Consider the following 21,922-nt stretch of genomic DNA (forward strand, 5'->3'; position numbering starts at 1 on the left):
GCCTCTTACCTTCTTCAATCCATTCAATCTCAGATTTTTTGCTTCAGCAGTGTTCTGGAACTTCTCTGCTGGACTATCCCCAGGCTTCTCCAAAGGTACTCTTGTCTGTGAGTGATTGTCTATATCAATGTTTTTTGGGTGGAAGATGGTAGGAAGTTTCTATTTCACCATTTTGACATCTAACTGTGCCTTCACTTCTTTTTTTAAAATCATGATGTTACACTCACATCTTATGGTAATTGATATGGCTTCTTTGTCCTAAACTGATAAAATGAAGCAAGTAGTTATATAATTCAAAAAAAGGAAGAGAGGTATTATTGAGTTGTAGACACTGTGCTTAGTGCTGTAGTAAAGATTAAATGGCTTACCTGAAGTTACATATGTGGGGAATCTGGAATTTGAGTCTAAGTAGTTTGGCTCTAACAATGTGCTTTTCAATATGATAGCCACTAGCCATGTACGGCTTTTTAAATTTAAATTAATTAAATTATATAAAACTAGAAATAATTTATATAATTATTTAAATTATATAAAACTCAGTTCCCTCAGTAGCCACATTACAGATGCTCAATAGCTACACATGCCTAGTGGCTACCATCTTGGACAATATGGAGAATATCTTCATTTTTGCAGAAACTTTTATTGGACAGCACTGCCCCAGAAGCAAAACTGACATCTCTACTACACCACTTCACCTGTGCTTTTATGTAACATTGTCAGATTATAGAAGCAAGTTATTCTCAAAATTTTAATTATTCTTTCTGTGCAGATAACTATTACAAGTATATATCTAGCTTGGCAGTTTTCCAAATTATCAGTGCCACATTTCCATCTGAATGACAGATATGTTCACTTGGACATTCTAAAATCAACCCAAACTTTCATTTTTAAACTGAATGTAACTTTTTCCTCCAAACCAGCTTCCTCTCCTGACTTCCCCATTTCCATATTTCCTACTCTTTTATTCCTACTTTCTGAAGTTTAGTCATTGAACTTTTATTTTTTAATTCCTTCTTTCTTGTCCTCTGAATCTGTATCTTGTCAACCTTTCCTTAAAAATATCTCTCAAATATGACTTTCTTACTGCTATCAAACTAGATCATAATGGGTCTACCTGAATCTTGTCTCTTCCCAAGTCCTTACAGTCAACCTTTGACATCAGGTTTATTAAATATCAATGGCCCTGTCACTCTCATTCTCAGAAAATTATAATAGTTGCCCTAAAAATTTGGGCAGTGCCTGCTACAGTCTTATCTACCTTATCTCTTTCTTGACTTCTGCATGAACTGTTCATTCTAACCAGACCGGTCTCCTTCCTCTATTGTGAGGTAATTCACCTTTGCATTCCTGAAATTATGTTCTTGTTCCTCCTCCACGCATCTCCACTTATTGGCATCTTAACCATCCTCCAAAGACTAACCTCAGGGCCCTTCTCATCTGTGTGGTGAAACCATTTAGGTCATAATGTTCTTTTTTAGATGCTGGAATAGTCACTCTATGTACTATTCGTTACATAACTTCCTGTCTTGCTGGGTGTAATAGTTAAGATTCTCCAGAAAAACCTATTTGTTTGTCTATATCTATCTGTATCTGTATCTGTCTATCTAGAGAGAGAGAGGTTGCAAATGGGGAGCACTGATTTTTAAAAATTGGCTTACATGAGTGTGGTGGCTGACAAGCCCAAAATACTTAGGGCAAGCTAGAAGACTAGAAATTCTAACAAGAGGTTAATATCTTAACCTGAAGACAGTATGGAAGTAGGATTATTTCCTTTTTAGAGAATCTCAGTCTTCTCTCAGGGCTTTAACAGATTAGGTGATGCCCACCCACTTTATGAAGGGTAATCTGTTTTACTCAAAATCTACTAATTTAAATGTCAATCACATCTAAAAAAATTAACTTCACAACAAGCAACAGATTGCTGTTTAGTCAAAAAACTGGGTGCCATTGCCTAGCCAAACTGACACATAAAATAAACCATCGTGTCAAATATATATAATTTTAGAGCTCATATATAATTCTCAACTCTGCAATCTAGATAGACATGTGGAGGGGAGAAGGTAACAGCATTTGAGGAAATTCAGTAAGACAAAGTGTAAATATTAGAGGATATGTAAATAATTGGAGCTTGTGAAGAGTATAAAACACTCCTCCATTCAGAAAGAATAGCTTTATAGAAAAGATGGAAACAAAATTTTTTTGTCTGAAATTTGTGCATAACCATGATCTTCCTATTTCTATTTTATTGCTTTTTGAGCTTCCATAAAATTCATATCTTCCTTCATCTAATTGAAAATCCCATGCCTTCCAGACAATCAGTCTATCTTAGCTGTGCATCAGATTATTCTTACCAAACATGCTTGAAGATTAAGTGATATTTTGTCATTTGAATTTTCATCTTGGCACATGAACCCAAAAATATTTTTTTAATCTAGAACACTTGTAAACAAAATATTTCTACCTTTATATTTCTTTGTATCCTATATAGTATTTACAGTGATAACATCTATATTGTTTTCAATCAGAAAAGTTTTTTTTTAATTTTAATACATTTATTTATTTTATTGGCTGTGTTGGGTCTTTTTTTGCTGTGCGTGGGCTTTCTCTAGTTGTGGTAAGCGGGGGCTACTCCTTGCTGTAGTGCACGGGTCCCACTGCCGTGGCCTCTCCCCTTATGGAGCACGGGCTCTAGGCACATGGGCTTCAGTAGTTGCAGCACATGGGCTTAACAGTTGTGGCTCACAGGCTCTAAAGCGCAGGCTCAGCAGCTGTGGTGCACAGGCCTAGTTGCTCCGCGGCATGTGACATCTTCCTGAAGCAGGGATTGAACCTGTGTCCCCTTCATTGGCAGATAGACTCCCAACCACTGCGCCACCCAGGAAGCCCTCAGTCAGAAAAGTTTGATAAAATCTGACTGACAGATTTTACTTAGGCCAAGTAAAATGTTCAGAGTTCTGCTTTCACATTACCTTCTTATTGTTGTATGTTACTACCTGTTTATGTCACCACTATCTCACACTTGATATGTTTCAACCAAATTTATCTTCCTTCCAAAATGGGTGAAAAAGAGGAACAAGGGGGCAGCCATCATGGCCAACCTATATGTTCCCGTATATGATGACTTCCTCATTGTTCCATGATTCTTTTCCATCTCATGCTGCTTTGTCTTAGTGCACTCTTCCTCCTCACCATATAAATCACCCTCCCTCTGCCTGGAATACTCTTCTTGATTTATAAATGGCAACCTCCGTCTTATAATTCAGCTTTAACCTTACACGTTGCCTTCTAAAAGAGGCTTTCCCTGACTAGACAGTGTAACTACCACTTTACTCTTCATCACATTGCCCTGTTTTAGTTCTATGCCTAAAACTTAACACTGTCTCATTTTTCTTATTTATATATGTCTTTTGTTAAAACCATGACTCTCCTACAATAGAGTAATAGAGTAAGTTCCATATATGGCAGAGACTTCTAGGCTATTCAATACCTAGAGTAGTACCTGGCAGAATGCATACTTATAGAATGAAGAAGTGAAAAAAAATCATCATTTGGGCTAGTTAAAAATGTAAATTTCCTAGCATGTTACCTTTGCTGTGCTAGAACATGGAGAGTAAGGCCTAGGAATATGTTGTTTTTTTTTAAACATGTACCCCAGGAAATTCTGATGCCAGAGGTCCTTTAATCATACTTTAAAACCATGCTATGGACACTAAATAAGAACAGCATATTGTTAGCACTACACTGTATTTTGAATTTTATTTTTATATTCTTGTATTTAGCAGAAAGATAAAACTTCCTTTAGATAAACAGTGCCTTCTATTTGCCAAGGCTTGTGCTAGATGGTATGGAGTCATTCTTCTCAAAATTTGATATGCATACAAGCTACCTGGAGAATCGTGTTAAAATGCAGAGTCTATTCAGTCGTTCTAGGGAAGGATACAAAGTTCTGCATTTCTAAAATGGACTAAAAAAGTCATCCAGTATAGCCACTGTAGAAAACAGTATGGAGGTGCCTCAAAAAATTATAAATATCACTACCATATGATTCAGCAATTCTTCTTCTGGATATATATTTGAAGGAAATGAAATCACTATCTAGAAGAAATATCTGTATCTCCCATGTTCATTGCAGCATTATTTACAGTAGCCAAGATCAGAAAGAGAAATTAAGTGTATCACATCTTATACAATGGAATATTACTCAGTCATAAAAAACAATGAAATAATGCCATTCACAGCAACATAGATGGACCTAGAGTTTATGATAGTAAGTGAAGTAAGTCAGACAGAGAAATATATCATTTATATGTAGAATCTAAAAAAAATTATGCAAATGAACTTGTATACAAAACAGAAATAGGTCCACAGACATAGAAAACAAACTTATGGTTACCAAAGGGAAAGGGGAGGGGAGGAATAAATTAGGAGTTGGAGATTAACATACACACACTACTATATATAAAATAGATAACCAACAAGGACCTACTGTTTAGCACAGGGAACTCTACTCAATATTTTGTAATAACCTACAAGGAAAAAGAATCTGAAAAAAATAGATATATCTGTATGTGTAACTGAGTCATTTTGCTGTACACCTGAAACTAACAAAACATTGTGAATCAACTATGCTTCAATTTAAAAAAAGAAATATATTAAGAAAACAATCCCATTTCCCAACACATAAAAAAAGAATAAAATACTTAAGAATAAACCTACCTGAGGAAGCAAAAGACCTGTATTCTGAAAATTATAAGATGCTGATGAAAGAAATCAAAGATGACACAGACAGATGGAAATATATACCATATTCTTGGATTGGAAGAATCAGTATTGTTGAAATGGCCATACCACCCAAGGCAATCTACAGATGCAGTGCAAAGCCTATCAAATTACTAGTGGCATTTTCACAGTATCAGAAAAAAAAATTTTTTTAATTCATATGGAAACACACACACAAAAAACCCTAAATAACCAAAATAATCTTGAGAAAGAAGGATGCAGCTGGAGGAATCATGCCCCCTGACTTCAGATGATACCACAAAGCTACAGTGATCAAAACAGTATGGTACTGGCACATAAACAGATATACAAATCAATGGAACAGGATTTACCACAATTTAAAAAAAATTTTTTTATTCTTCAAAGTCCCAGGTGTTGCTGATGCTGCTGGTCTTGGGATCACACTGAATAGCGAGGCTATAGAGAAAAAAAGGAAGGAAAATACCTTTTTATTTTTATAAACTAGCAGGTGCTGCATCATATAAGCTCAATATTTGTTTCGATGAATTCATGAATGAAGGTAGGTAAATAAATATAATCTAATGGGGTAAGTATGAATTGTAACATAAGGCAGAATGCTTCAATGAATATAATACAGTTTTGAGCAAATTTCAAAAGGAAATCAGAGAAGAAGGTGATTATTTTCAGGTAATGACACTGAGATAATAAATGAATGCTTTGCATATAGTATTAGTTAATGAATATTTGTTGTGCACATGTGCCATTGACATTAAAAGACATTTATTTTACTTATTATAATTACTAACTCAGCTAACTAAAAAATATCATGGGACTAAACAATAGAAAACTGGGTATATAGACACTACACATCTTTAAAAAGAGTGTTTATTTGGCTCAAGGAATTTTCTTTGCTCACCTTGTTTCCCAAGTACAGCATGGCAAGAAGAACACAGTGTGCTTTACCTGGAAATTCACCATTGTTGTAATCAGATATTAAGGCGTGGTCAGAAAATAAGCTTAGCAAAGCACAGTTCTGAAAAAGCAGTAATTTGTTGAGGAGAGAAACCACACATGATTTTGGTGTAAATGAACAGATCATGCACTTACCAAGATAAGCCTAATTTGTTTTGGTTTCTTTTTATGAATTTGAGTGCTATACCTGGCTTAATAGTAAATTTAGGAAGTATAATAGCTACAGAATTTAGCATTTACCTCACATATTTATTCTTCTGAATTTCTTATAATTTACCAGCATATACAGGGGAAAATATTTTAAAGTTTTCATTTGAATTCTCTATGAATCCTTCACTCCATGTGGTACATAATAAAAGAAAATATTGGATTCTGATTTTTTCAGTAAATAGGTGTCTATGTGTGTGTTTGTATGTGTGTTATAAAATTTCCTACACCTATAATTCATTAATTTAGAGATTTTAAATAGAAATGATTTAAAATATTTTATTTCCACTTTTACCATAATAATTGTTTTACATTTTGATGTATAAACCATAAAACTGTAGAGACCCCCTCTAGATCAATAGTTATTTAATATTCCTGAAACAGAATTTATCAAAAGAAAACAGCTTTCTAGATCTTAAGCTTTAAAATCCACATTTGGGTTGGGAGAAGGGATTGTAGGGTTTTATAATCTTGAAGCAATATTATTTGTCATCTATGAATCATCTCAGAGAAAGTGGCCCGATATGTAAGTAAATTATTAACTTCAGATGGAATAAAATTAAGTCACTTGTCATTTATCAAAGCCACCAGGACAGTATGTTATAAAGCTGAAGAGTCAGAAGTTCACCCTTGTATGACATCTTTCTTAGAAAATTTAATCTGATCCCCTCCACCATTCTTTTAATATTTCAGCATCTTGTGTGTGTGTGTGTGTGTGTGTGTTTAATTGACAAATTACAGATTTCCCTGAAATCTATGGACAAAATTTTACATTATTCATCTAGAACTCCTTGAAATGTGAGCTAAGAAATGAAATTTTCAATAGGGGACAAAATTCTCAGCACACTTGTTCAATGTGTACTTAATATAACTTTCATTTAAAGCTCACAGTTGCTCTTGAGCAATTTGTTACAAAGGGTTAAAAATTCTAATCTACCACCTCATACCCATTAATAGTAGCCATTAAGATAGCTACTATTAAAAAACAGTAATAATAAAACAAAACAGAAAATAAGTGTTGTTGAGGATATAGAGAAGTTGAAACAGTTGTGCATGATTGGTGGGAATATAAAATGATGCAGCTGCTATGGAAAACATATGGTGATTCTTCAAGAAATTAAAAATAGAATTACCACATGATGCAGCAATTCCTGGTTGTATACCCAAAAGAACTGAAAACAAGTCCTTGGAGAGATATTTGTATACTCATATTCATGGCAGATAGCATAGATATTTGTATACCCATATTAATAGCAGTTAGCATAGATATTTGTATACCGATATTCATAGCAGATAGCATAGATATTTGTATACCACTATTCATAGATATTTGTATACCCATATTCACAGCAGCATTATTCACAACAGCCAAAAAGTAGAAGCAACTTAAGTGTTCATTACTGGTGAATGAATGAGCAAAATGTACAATATATACACCATGAAATAGTATTCAGCCTTAAAAAGGAGGAAAATTCTGACATGTGCTACAACATGGATGAACCTCGAAGACATTATGTTAAGTGAGATAAGCCCTTCAGCAAAAGACAAAATACTGTATAATTCCAGTAAAGTGAAGTACTTACAGTAGTCAGATTCCTAGAGAGGGAAAGTACAATGATGATTGCCAGTGGCTACAGGGGAGGAGTTATTTAATGGGTACAAAGTTTCAGTTTGGCAAGATGAGAGTTCCATGGGTAGGTGATGGTGATGGTACACAAGGGTATGATTGTACTTAATACCACTGAACTATACACTTTAAAATAGTTAAGATGGTAAGTTCTATGTTATGTGTATTTTATCACAATAAAAAAAATCCTACTGCAGATGTGTGTCTTCAATTGTTACCTAACTAATGTAGACACAGCCAGTGATGACTTACTTTCTTCATGATTATACTAAAAATCTTTGTACTGTCTATTATTGTTTATTTTTTAAATTTAAGTATTGATATAAACTTGTTACCAAGGATGAACTTTGACACTTCAACACGATTTTAATTAAAAAATTTTGCAAATTATATTCACATTGTACCCTTTCCATTGTAAACATTTGTTTTCCAGAAAACTGGAAGAACTGCCCAAAGTAAGAAAACAAGTTGTTGGACCTATTGAGATAGTAAGTGAAATTAGTTAGAAAGTATGTCTTCGTATCAGAAAATTTTAGGGAGTTATCAGGAGTGCATAGAATGATTGGGTTTGTTTGATAATTTACATCTATTTGGGGAAAAGGGGAGTTTTAAGAAAAGAATTCATCAAATTTTTTTCCAATAGGAAAAATATCAATATATATTTAAATAACCCGTAGGTTCCACAATAAGAGATAAGAAACATAACACAATATCCATACAATGATCCAGTTTTGCCCAAAAAAGTGTGTATATGTGTGTATGTGTGTGCAGGCAAGTGTGTGTGTGTGTGTGTGTGTGAGAGATGCATAAGTGTTATCAGAGGTTATTTCTCAGTAGTGGGGAATTATGAGTATTGTGTTTGCTATTGTATGTTTACATTTCAGTATTTTCCAATGAATATATATTGATATGAGTTGCTTTTATTATTTTTAAACTGTTATAAATCCTTTTTAAATAAAAAATAATTATCTAAATAGTTTATAAATCCTATGCATCAAAAAGTGTGTCAGCACAATTCTTTGGGATCATGTTCAAGAAACCTTTTCAGACATGTTCCTAAAACATCCCCTTCACTGACCCTAATCTCTATGCCAGCCTGGTTGTCAGTGTCATTAGAAATACACATGAAGCAGTGCCTGTTTTTTCAAAAGTCAAAAATTTTTAAACCTGGAAAGTAGCAGAACATGACAAGCTTTATCAAGAAGATAACACACTATTCTAGGGGAAGGTGCAGGAGCAGATACCCTCTTATCATCTGTAGTACTGAGTACAGTGATATGGCAGTTACTCCATAAATATTTATTAGCTATTGCATGAGTGAACAGAAAAACATGAAATTTTCTCCATATCCATTGATAAAATATGTACTAAGTTCCTTTTGCTGTTATTCAAATCTAGTTTAATTTCAATATCTTATACATTTATCTTGACCTCTCTCAGTAAGATAATCCACATTTTCAAGTTTTGTTCATGATTTGGTTTTGGAATAGTGCTGTAGGGACCCACTATAGCATAAAACAGTCAGTATTTGGCTTTCAGGTATTTCTTTCTTATTCCAAACAGCCTTAAAAATTATCATAGATGCTTATTTATAGGATAGATGTTGTCCCGAATACAAAAAATTTGAGGAATTTAAAATAAGAATGAAAAATATGATTTGTTACATTTGGTGAACTAATTTTTACTAGATAGTTACTGTTCACTGCACTTAGTTGTGTCACTGCTGTTATGTTGATAAGCCTAGAGAACTGAAAGTTTGAAGATCAACTTTTGTAAGCCAGGATATTTCATTAAGCCAAGATATTGTCATTGAAGACTTTTCAAAATATCATAACTTATTTCAGAATCAACTAAATGGAAGGGAGTTTCTGATTCATATGCACATCTAACCTGGCTTGTGTCACAGATCTACAATTTGTACTGATTTTGCTACTTTATTTTTAAACAGTGTCTTCAAAGTACATTGTAAATCCTTAAGATTAGGGACTTTTTTTTTAACTTTGTATATAAATATTTATCCATGATTTCATATGTTTATTTAGTCTCTTAATTTGTAAAATAACATTACTTGATGGCAAAAACTCTAGGTTGGTTTTTGGTGTTTGTTTTTTAACAGCTATCATGCTACCATGTTTTATTTGTTTTCCTCAGTTTCGCTTTGCTGATGGACTGGACATCACACTCATGATCCTAGGATTACTAGCATCACTAGTAAATGGGGCCTGTCTTCCTGTAATGTCACTGATTTTAGGAGAAATGAGTGACAACCTTATTAGTGGATGTCTAGTCAAAACTAACACAAGTGAGTACAATATTTATTTTTCTATATTGCTAGGGACTCAAAAGCATTAAATAAAACAAACATTAAACTCATAATACAAATTATTCTCTTATCAAACAATATCTATGTAATATTTAAGTCATTTATTCTTCTGTATTGCCAGGGACTAAAAAACCAAAATCCATGTTTGTTAGCATTCTTCAAAGAAACAGAACCAATAGAATGTTTGTGTGTGTGAATGTGTGTTAATGTAAAGAGGGAGAGAGATTTATTTTAAGAAATTGGCTCACACGATTATGGAAGCTGCAAGTCGAAAATCTATAAAGTGAGTTGACAGGCTGGACACCATCTGTGCCCTATTTGACTTTAAATACTAATTTATACCCTCTTACTTTCCACCTAAAGCCTAATTTTTCAAATGCTCCAGTCTTAAGTGGAATAAATTCATAGCTACCTTCTATAAGTCTTTCCATGTGATGATATCCTGTCTACACAGTTGTTAATTTTTTGCTATTTTAATGATAGAGGATAAAGATGTCATTAAACAAATGGAACTGCCAATTCATTGAGCAGATATTTATTGATTGCCAAATATATATATATGTATATATATATCTTTCTGAATGAGTGAGTAAAGAAAGGGAAGGAGGGAGGGAGGAAAGGAGGGAAAGAGGGTAGAAGGGAGAAAGGATAAACCCAGCAACCTAAGGCAGTCTTTTTGGGAGTGCTCTTTCTGTTAGATCTGCTCTATAATTGTTTGCTTTGTCTGCTTTAGGTAGGATAGTCACTACATATCTGACTGATATCACTGAATTTTATTTTTATTTTTGTTTAAGGCTTCTCCATGTTTCTCAAGTTTCATTGTGTGTTTTTTCAAATGTAATGAACACATAAAGAGGCTGATAAAGATTTAGATAAACATATGGATATTATTGGTATAGCATATTATTAAGGAGAAGTAGAGATATTAAGGAGTATGTCCTCAACCTTCTAACATTGGTTTTCTGAAGGATAATAGATGAGGATTTTTTTGCTCTTATAATTGAAAATATGAATAATAACTATCATATTGATCCGAGGCTCAATTTTATGCCAGCACTGAACTTTTGCACATTCTACCTCTATTAATATAATCTCCAAAATGACATCATGCCATTTTTATGTGACTCTAGGTACCATTTTTAGAAACAATATGTATTCTCTTTAACTCAAATTTCATTAAAACTTTCTACTGAGTTTTAATACTTATATGTCAATTCTGATATTTGTAGTAAGCTGCTTTAAAAATATTTCCTACCATAATTCCAAAAGTGGAATAAAGGAAAAATGATTGCACATAAATGAAGATCATAGACATCATCATATGTGATGATACTGTGGTCATGTTAGATATTAAGAGCATGATGTCTGCAATGTATTAGAAATGTTTATTATGGCCATTTTAAGAAAGAAAATTATGATAGTTGATATCGACCACTGTTTTGTGTCATTGGTGAAATTACAACCTTGGTATACTAACTAATGTATGATGTAGTTTTTGCTGCAATATGTATAGAAAATTTACATGGAAAACTGGCAAACCAAGGATTATTTAAATACTATTTTGATGTTGCTATCCTTGTTATACCCAACAAATTTTGATGAGGTTCTTTTAAATTTTTCCCATGACTACTACTTCTACAACTTTCATTTGTGTTCTTGCTTTTCTTGGACTTTCTAAATTATTCCCTGTGGTGTCTCAAACCGAATTCTAAATGAGTAATCTTAACAAGAAAGGAAAATTCGATTACTATTACTTACATACCTGTTATCTGAAATCAGAGGTGTCCTAAAGAATTCTTTCCAGGTATGAGCTACATGGTTAATATTTCCTTGTAATTTTTCATGTTGCATATGTGCTTCTTGAGATCAGAGATAATAATTTCAAATTTTAGGTTAAAGAATAGAAAATAAGATGATCATTAACCAGTGTGTAGTCACTAAGTCCATTTTCTTGAGAAGGAACTATATTTGGTTTGGAGGGCTATGTATAAAACACATCATGGTCAATTATAAATTTATTAATTTCCTTTATAATTTAAAAAACTTTTTTATAGCAAATTATCGGAACTGTACTCAGTCTCAAGAGAAGGTGAATGAAGATGTGATTGTGTAAGTCCAAATGAAATGTTAATATCATATTCATTGCATGCTGCTTTATTCAATAACTATAAGGAAAAAACTGAAATGTTTGATCATGAATATTACATATAAATGAGTAAAGCAAATATGTCCTCTTCCTTCATTAAGTATATAAAATATAATTACACATAATTTTTTCTCCTACTTGAAAGGTATATCTTTCAGTTTTGACAAAATTGTCATCAATAGAAATGTTGTTTTGGTATTTGCATTTTTATATCAGTTTCATTCTAGAACTGAAGGTCCATGTCCTAGAGGTTAAATGGCTAGTTTTTCCTTTTTATCAAATTGTTTTTCTTACAAAACTTACAGGTAAATGCCACTTCTGTAAACTTTAAAAGCCAAAAAAGATGTGTGCAAAAATAGTAGAATAAAAAAATAAATATAGTGAAGGTTTATTCAGAATAATTTTGGAAACTAATTATTCAGACTACTATAGTAAAGTTGTATTCAGACTAAAAATTGTAATGTCTGGCATGGATAATTTATAAGGACATATTGTTTTTGTAGACTTGCGTATTAAGCAATATGCTTGCCTCTGTCACATGTTGAGTTTGTTAGAGAAATGCAAACTTACTTATTATATTCACTGGCTTTCAGTAGTGTCTCACTGAAACTATCAAAGTCTTATCAGACCAAAGTGATCTCTTATTCTTTTCCCCCAAAAGTGAAGCCTCCATGTTATACAACACCAAGTGACATCCATCACATTGCAGTGACACCCTCTGGACCATAATTCTTGACCTTCCACACTGTTAGTCACAGCTTCATGTGACTGTTTAATCTTCAGTTAATTAACAGTAAATACAATTTAAAATTCAGTTTCTCATTCTCAGTCATGTGCCAGATGTTCAAAAGTGACGTATGGCTGGCTGCCATATTGTACAGCACAGATATGGAACATTTTCTTTACAGAACATTCTATTGGACAGTGCTGCTCTGGACTACAGTGTGACTAGTGCTGCCTCAAGTTGTGTTTTACTGCAGTCTCAACTGTGATTTGCTACAGTCTCAACTTTCTTTGAGGGAAAGTTTCTATTTTTTTGTACTTTTTACATAAAATTTGTTTATACTGGGTCTTTTGAAAATTCCTGATTAGGGTCCAGGAACCACCTTCTACTGAATTCTACTCTTAACAATATTAAAGCAGGGTTCTGATGCTACGATTATGAAATATGAGTTTCTTACAAAAAAGTTTGGAACTTTAAAAAATAGGGGCATCTAGGGACTTCCCTGGTGGTGCAGTGGTTAAGAATCTGCCTGCCAATGCAGGAGACATGGGTTTGATTCCAAGTCCTGGAAGATCCCACATGCTCAGAGCAACTAAGCCCATGCTCCACAACTACTGAGCCTGTGCTCTAGAGCCTGTGAGCCACAGCTACTGAGCTCATGTGCCACAACTACTGAAGCTCACATGCCTAGAGCCTGAGCTCCACAACAAGAGAAGCCACTGCAATGAGAAGCCCATGCACCGCAATGAAGAGTAGCCCCCTCTCATCGCAACCAGAGAAAGCCCACGAGCAGCAACAAAGACCCAACACAGCCAAAAATAAATAAATAAATAAGAATGATCTTTAAAAACATAAAATAAAATAGAAATGGGGCATCTATTAAAAAACAGAAAATAAAAGGGAAAATAAGATATGCCTATGTAATCTATGTAAAGAGATTGCTAAATTTATAAGGAAACTTTTTTTAACAAATTTATTTATTTATTTATTTATTTATTTATTTAGTGGCTGTGCTGGGTCTTCATTGCTGTGAGGGGGTTTTCTCTAGTTGCAGGCAGCAGGGGCTACTCTTCGTTGTGTTGCTCAGGCTGCTCTTTGTGGTGGCTTCTCTTGTTGCGGAGCACAGGCTTTAGGCGCGTGGGCTTCAGTAGTTGTGGCACGTGGGCTCAATAGTTGTGGCTCGTGGGCTCTAGAGCGCAGGCTCAGTAGTTGTGGCGCACAGGCTTAGTTGCTCCTTGGCATGTGGGATCTTCCTGGCCCAGGGATAGAACCCGTGTTCTCTGCATTGGCAGGCAGATTCTTAACCACTGCGCCACCAGAGAAGCCCAAGGAAACATTCTTAACATTTATAATGTAGTATTTGTTATGCTGTTGTTTCTCAAACCAGTGTACCGTTTTGGAAATATTTAAGGTACATGATGAAAAATGGTTCCATACCCAAACTGGTTTAGAAAACACTGTATATGACAGCCTCCTTGGATACATTTGGGACAGATAAGCATAGTTAAGCCTCAGTTTAATCCAAGCTTTCCAAACCTGTTTGACTATGGAAACTAAACCCCCTGCTGAGCTTATGTTTTGATTAACACATTTCTGGGAAACATTGTTTTATATAACATTTTTGGTGGGGGATAAGCTAATACCTCATATCTATAATAATCAGGAACTGAAGAATTTTATTCTACCTATTTTCCAAAGACAGTGACTCATAGCTTTATGTAATTTTAATGTTTTAATGTTGTCTGTACCTTTGTCTTACTTATCAGATAATTATTCTGAAAATAAGCTTCCTCCTTTGCAATCAATCCCCATTTCCACTCCAGCCCCAAGCAACTACTTATCTGCTATCTTTAAAGATTTCCATTTTTCAGACATTGCATGTGCTTGGAAACATGTAATATGTAGGGGTTTGCACCTAGCTTCTTTTATTAAGTGTGATGTTTTTGAAGCTCATCTATGTTATAATGTGTATCAGTAGTTTATTCTTTTTTAGTGCTTAATAGTAATCCATTGCAAGGATATATCACATTTTGTTTATCTGTTCACCAGATGATGGACTTTGGGATTGTTTCCATTTTATGCTATTTAGAAATAATGCTTCTATGAACATTGATATTTAAGTCTTTGTGTGGACATATGTTTTTATTTCCCTTGAGTAGATACCTAGGAGTGGAATTGCTGGGTCATATGGTAAGTTTATGTTTAGCTTTTTAAGAAACTGCCAAACTGTTTTCCAAAGTGGGTACACCATTTTACTTTCCCACCAACAATGAGTAAGTGTTCCAGTTTCTCCACATCTTCACTAACACTTGTTATTGTCTTTTTTATTATAGCCATTGTGTAGGGTATGAAGTGGTATGGTATTGTGACTTTAATTTGCATTTCCCTAGTGACTAATAATGAGCTTTTTTTTCATTTAGTTTTAGGCATTCATATATTTCTTTGGTTAAATGCATATTCAAATATTTTGCCTATTTTATTGCATTCTTTTTCTTAATATTGAATTGTTAGAGTTCTTTGTAAATTCTATCTAGATACAAGTTCTTTGTCAGATATATGATTGGCATATATTTTCTCCTAATATGTGGCTAGTCTTTTTGTTTTCTTAAAGACTTCTTTTGAAGCAGAAAAGTTTTAAATTTTGATTAGGTACATTTATCATTTTTATTTTATGGATTTTCCTTTTGGATTTAAGAATTCTTTGCATAGCATCATGAAGATTCTCTTCTACATTTTCTTCTAGAAGTTTCAACATTTTAGCTCAGACACTTAGGTCTATGGTCCATTTTAAGTTTATTTTTGTGACTATTGTGAGGTAAGGGTCTAACTTCTTTTTTTCCATGTGGCTCTCCATTTGTCCCAAGACTGTTTCTTGAAAAAAAAAACTATTTTTTTCTACACTGAATTGCCTTGGTACCTTTGCTAAAAATCAAATGCCGATAAAGGTAAGGGCTAGCTTCTGTTCTCTCATTTTTGTTGCGTTTATTGACATCTCTATTCTTACTGCCTTGAGTACTGTAGTTTTAGAGTTTAAATAAATAAGTAAATAAATTTTTAAAAATCAGTAAATGAAAGTTCTCCAACGTTGATCTTCTTTTTAGACATTTCATTTCTACATATATTTTTACATCCATTTTGGGATTACCTTTCAAATTCTGCAAAATAGCCTGCTGGGATTTTTGACAGGGATTGATTGAATCTATAGATCAATTTGGAGAGATTGCCATCTTAGCAACATTGAGTCTTCCAATGCATTTATTCAGATCTTCTTTAATTTCTCCCAACAATATTTTGTAGTTTTCAGTGTACAAGTCTTGCTTTTGTTCTTTGCATTTGATTTTTTAACCCATTTTTCTCTTACAATATTGCAGGCATTTTCCCCACAACATTAAAGGAAAGTTCAAAAAGAAGATTTCTGTTAAACCTATAGCATTCTATGCTGTCCTTGAACAATCCCTCTTATTAGAAAAGAGTCAATTCTCATTATTGTAATAGTGTTCTATTAAAGTCATCATGAACACAGAATTAGCAAATACTGAACCGTTGCTTCTAGATTTCTGTGAACCTCCAGTCACAACATTATCATCAATCAATTAACATTGAACTCACAGTCAACAGCACTATGACTCATGTCTGATCAACACTTATCTAACAGATGTATTTTCATGTCCCATGGGGCACATCACAGCTTGCTTGCACTTAGGAACACTAGACAGTACTTCAGCGTGCTTCTTGAGAGTCATTTTAAATAGTGAAGTCATCAACAAAAAGCACAAAAATGAGAAAAACTTGTCACTACCTAGATCACAGAAATGACACTTGTTTACAATATGAGAGCAGAAACAAAAAGCAGAGTGTTGCCTTTTGTTCAGCCTCAGCTGGGAATATCTGTGTTGGGTGACTCAAAATTTTTGCCACTCTGCACATGTCCATAAATAATAATGAAAACAACAAAAATTGATTTTTGTATTACAAATAAATTTTATTGAGCAGACATATTTCTCAACCCAGAATCTGGGAATAATGAGACTCAAGTGTACATTCCTCTGTGCTTTTCTTGGTACTTTACTGTCCTGGCTTTCCAACGACCTCATTGGCCACTTCTCAGCTTTCTTTACTGGCTCTTTGTCTTCATCTTAAACTCTACCATGTTTGGAGAGTCCCTGAGCTCAGTCCTTTGTCCTATTCTCTTTTTTATCTACACTTTATTCTCTGTCTCTGTGGATGATCTCAGCCAATACTTTATTTTCATTGCCACCTATAAGCTGATGACTTTCAAATTTCCATCTCCAGCCAATACCCCTCTCCAGCACTTCAGACTCTCATTTTCATCTTCTTACTTGATATCTACTTTGATGTTTAATAAGCATGTCAGACATATCTAAATCAAAACACTTGATATCTCCTGCAAATCTCTTCCTCTCCCAGCCTCCCACATCTGTAAATGGCACCGCGTTCACTTAGTTGCTCAAGACAAAATCTAAGGAGCTATGCTTACTTTATTCCCTTCCTGCATTCCTCACATCCAGTACATTGGCAATTCTTGTTTGTTGTTACATTTCGAAAATATATCTAGAATCTGTCTACTTCTTTGCAGTCAGCTTCCACCATCTATATCCAAGCCTCCATCCTTTTCACCTTGACCATTGCAATAACCTCCTATACTAAACTGTCTGTTTTCCTTTGTCGTCACCTCCATCCATTTTCCAGAGAGGATCCAGAGTAATCTTTTAGAAAGTTGAATAGATAAGAACATTCTATGCTTAAATGGTCTTCTGTTTCTCTTGTATTAAAACCTGTACAGTGCGCCATAGCTAAGAGTCTTATGATATGCCAAATTCTCCAGCCTCATAATTTCATACCACCTTGGACTTCTTTTCTTCTGGGGGCATGCTAAGCTCTTTCCTGCCTCTGACTTTATTACTTGCCCTTCTCAGTCCCTAGAATGCTCACCTGCTAGCTTTTCTACAGCTGACTCCATTTCTCCTTTTGGATCCCAGCCATAGTATCATTTCCTCAAATAAATTTTTCTTAATCACTCTTTTTATCTTCACTAGCTCTCCCAACTCACCTTTATCCACCACTTATTCCGTGACCTATCACCCTGTTTACTGTCATCATAGAACAACCTGAAATTCTTTTTCTTTGTGTGTTGTCTGTTTCCTCCCACAGGAATGTACACTCTTCATGAATAGGGACTTCTTCTCATGCTCTTGAGTGTATGTATTTCTAGAACTTCGCACTAGTGAGCACCCAGTACAGGTTTATTAAATGATTACATTTTTTATATTGAAGTAACATTGGTTTATAACATTGTATATAAGTTTCATGTGTACAACGTTATAATTCAACTTCCGTGTATACTATAGCATGCTCACTACCAAAAGTTTAGTTTCCATTCATCACCACACAGTTGACCCCCTTTACCTGTTTCACCCTCTTCCCACTCCCTTCCCCTCTGGTAATCACTACTCTGTTCTCTGTATCTATGTGTTTGTTTTTTGTTTTGTTTTGTTCATTTATTTTACTTTTTTAAAATATTCCACATGAGTGAAATCATGCAGTATTTGGTTTTCTCCATCTGACTTATTTCACTTAGCATAATACCCTCAAGGTCCATCCATGTTGCTGCAGATGGAAAGATTTTATCTTTTTATGGCTGAGTAGTATTCCAGAGTGTGTGTGTGTGTGTGTGTGTGTGTGTGTGTGTGTATGTGTGTGTGTGTGTTTATACCACGTCTTCTTTACACATTCATCCATCAATGGGCACTTAGATTTTTTTCATATCTTGGCTATTGTAGATAATGCTGTGGGTAAATGTAGAGGTGCATATGTCTTTTCAAATTAGTGGTTTTGTATTCTTCAGATAACTACCCAGAGTGGAATAGCTGGATCATATGATAGTTCAATTCTTAATTAGTGGCTTCACCAATTTAAATTCCCACCAGCAGTGCACAAGGGTTCGCTTTTCTCCACATCCTCGCCAACACTTGTTATTTCTGGTCTTTGTATAATAGCCATTCTAATGAATGTGAGGTGATATCTCATTATGGTTTTGGTTTGCATTTCCCTGATAACTAGTGGTGTTGAACATCTTTTCATGTGCCTTTTGGCCATCTGTATGCTTTCTTTGAAAAAATGTCTATTCAGATCCTCCTCCCATTTTTTAATTGGGTTGTTTGTTTTTTTGTTGTTGTTGATGATGATTTTTATGAATTCTTTATATATTTTGGATGTTAACCCTTTATGGGATATATGACTTACAAATACCTTCTCCCATTCAGTAGGTCATCTTTTCATTTTATTAATAATTCCCTTTGTTGTGAAAAACTTTTTAGTTTGGTATAGTCCCATTTGTTTATTTGAAAGGTTGTCTGATTCTAAGAATTTGTCCATTTCTTCTAGGTTGTCCAATTTCTTGGCAAAGAGCTGTTCATTATACTCTCTTATAATCCTTTGTATTTCTGTGGTATCTGTTGTAATTTCTCCTCTTTTGTTTCTGATTTTAACTGAGCCTTCTGTTTTTTATTAGTGAGTCTAGCTAAAGGTTTGTCAACTTTTTATATATTTTCAAGAAAACAGATCTTAGTTCCATTGATCTTTTCTATTGTCTTTTTAGTCTCTATTTCATTTATTTCTGCTCTGATTTTTATTTCCTTCCTTCTATTGACTTTTAGCTTCATTTCTTTTTCTTTTTCTAGTTCCTTTAGGTGTGAAGTTAGATTGTTTATTTGAGATTTTTCTTATTTATAGGCCTGCTATAAACTTCCCCTTAGTACTGCATTTGCTGCATCCCACAGATTTTGATATGCAAGTGACTACATTTCTTATCTGTTCTCCTACTGTTAGATATTTAGAATGTTTTCAGCTCTCTATATTATAATTAATACTACAATGAACATTCATCTAGATTAATCTTTGTACATATTTCCTTAGGGTAAATTCCTTAAGTTGAATTTTGGATTTAATGGTATATGTATTTAAAGCATTTTATAAAATGCTTTTGACTACTATCATTTCTTTACCCTCCTTTCCACATACAGCTATCATAATTACATCAATGTAATATTTTCAAATGAAAGTATTAAAATTCAAATGAAAGTATTAAAAATATGGAAAGAAGCTATAAACAGTAAATATGTTTTGAAATACTAATCTTTGCTAATAATATAAGAAAGACACTCTAAATGTCTTGCAAGGGTAACCTAGATTTCTACATCAACATACTTCAGTCTTTCTCATGGTGGTTTATTTTTAGTTATCTTATAGGCTTTAGCACAAATTCTCTTAATCAAATATTATGACAGATTTCATTTTTTTGGTAACAAAGGAAAAAAGTTATGCTTCAGTCTCACTAAAATTTCTAATAATCTTTTTTTCAGGTTGACCGTCTATTATGTTGGAATAGGAATTACTGCCTTGGTTTTTGGCTACATACAGGTTTCCTTTTGGGTTATAACTGCAGCTCGACAGAGCAAGAGAATTCGAAAACAGTTTTTTCATTCAATTTTGGCTCAGGACATCAGCTGGTTTGACAGTTGTGACATCGGTGAAGTTAATACTCGCATGACTGAGTAAGAGGATGGATGTGCAGTTTATCAACTTTGTTCTCATACATGATGTATAAATGACTTAACCACATTTATTTTCTTGTTTCAGTGACATCAACAAAATTAATGATGGTATTGGAGACAAGATTGCTCTGTTGTTTCAAAACATGTCTACTTTTTCTGTTGGCCTGGTGATTGGTTTGGTGAAGGGCTGGAAACTCACCCTGGTGACTCTGTCCACATCTCCTCTTATAATTGCTTCAGCAGCTGTGTTTTCTAGGGTAGGCAAGATGGCTAATGCAGTGTTGACTGGAAGCAAGAACGTGAACTAGATATTTTACTGAGTTGTATAAAAAAGAAGGCATTTCTACTTATTTTCTGTGCTCCAAAATAAGAAGGAACATTATATGCCACAAATACTTTGGATTTTGTTCATCATTAACCACCTTTGTATCTTCAAGTTATTTGACTACAATGAGATTTGGTTTTAATATCTTACTAACATTTAAAAACATTCCTCTTCATTTAGAGCCTAATGCAGTTTCAAATAATAGCATGGATAAAATTTTATGCCATTATACGCTGAATGCTGGGAAGGCCTTATGTGTTCTAAATTCCCAGATAAATGCGTTTCAGTTCATTTCACTAGAGCAGAATGAGAAAATCCTAAAACAGTAAACACGAGCTATTATGTGACTATTTTACGTCAGCCATTTCCAGTTTATATTTTTATAAGGCTCTGAATTACCATTTAAAATGTCTGGTAATGTATATTTTTCTGTACTATGTTAATCTGTTTCAAATTTTTAAAACAAATTTTGTGTTTGCACTCAAATTGTATTTTTAGCACTGTTATACTGTATTAATCTTCATCTCTTTATAAGATATTAATCTATTTATAGCCTGGTTTTAAAACCAAAGCTCTTTGTGAAGGGCAAAATGTATATATATATATATCCCCGCACCAGTATATCCCTAATATCTCTCTCCAGATCAAGTCTTTGGCAATTCTATCAATGTGTATAGCCATTTCCTAGATCGAAGGTGCAGTGTATTCTTGAAGAAGGATATTTGTTTTGTTTTGGGGTTTTTTTGGAGTTTAAAATTTTTCAAAGCTAATTGTTCCTTATGGAAGTCAAAGCCATAAAATTCACTGAGCTTATTTGCTAGCAATATACAAATTCAACCAAATAAGAATTTTCAGCAATAAAAATTTTCTATATTTGAATAATTCCTTCATGATAGACTTGAGTGTTTAGACAACAGATCTTTATTTAATGTGACTTCTACTGTTGACCTTGTAAACCCTTGTAAAATCTTCATCCCCAGCTTATTTGAAATGAAGACCCCTCAGTAGGAAGATTACCCATAGTACGTTACTAAAATCAGAGCCTTAACTGGCCAAGAAGTGAAGTGGACAATGAGTTTTAAAAGAATATCAGTGGGAAAACTAAGGTCTGCTGTTGTTATAAACTGATTGCAAGTAGGAAGCAAGTAAAGTCAAAATTATCTAAATGACTAAAGAAGCCAGGCTGGATGGTTTCTAGCATCCTTCAATTCAATTTAGTTGGGCAAATATATATTGAATACTGACTATGTACAAGGTTTTTTGCTATGTGCAGCTTCCCTTACA

At 33.8% G+C, this 21,922-nt stretch overlaps 1 protein-coding gene across 1 annotated transcript in view; it reads left to right on the forward strand.

Moving 5' to 3' along the window:
- Positions 1 to 7,598: 7,598 nt before the first annotated feature.
- Positions 7,599 to 21,922, forward strand: part of ABCB5 (ATP binding cassette subfamily B member 5) — a 125,683-nt gene continuing 111,359 nt past the window's right edge. The window contains 6 exon segments of the mRNA XM_057732579.1: positions 7,599 to 7,639; positions 7,980 to 8,034; positions 9,698 to 9,848; positions 11,924 to 11,978; positions 20,122 to 20,313; positions 20,399 to 20,570. Of these exon segments, the coding sequence (XP_057588562.1) occupies positions 7,599 to 7,639; positions 7,980 to 8,034; positions 9,698 to 9,848; positions 11,924 to 11,978; positions 20,122 to 20,313; positions 20,399 to 20,570 (666 nt within the window).

The sequence above is a fragment of the Hippopotamus amphibius genome, chromosome 4 (genome assembly GCF_030028045.1).
Source record: "Hippopotamus amphibius kiboko isolate mHipAmp2 chromosome 4, mHipAmp2.hap2, whole genome shotgun sequence".
NCBI classification, from domain to species: Eukaryota; Metazoa; Chordata; class Mammalia; order Artiodactyla; family Hippopotamidae; genus Hippopotamus; species Hippopotamus amphibius.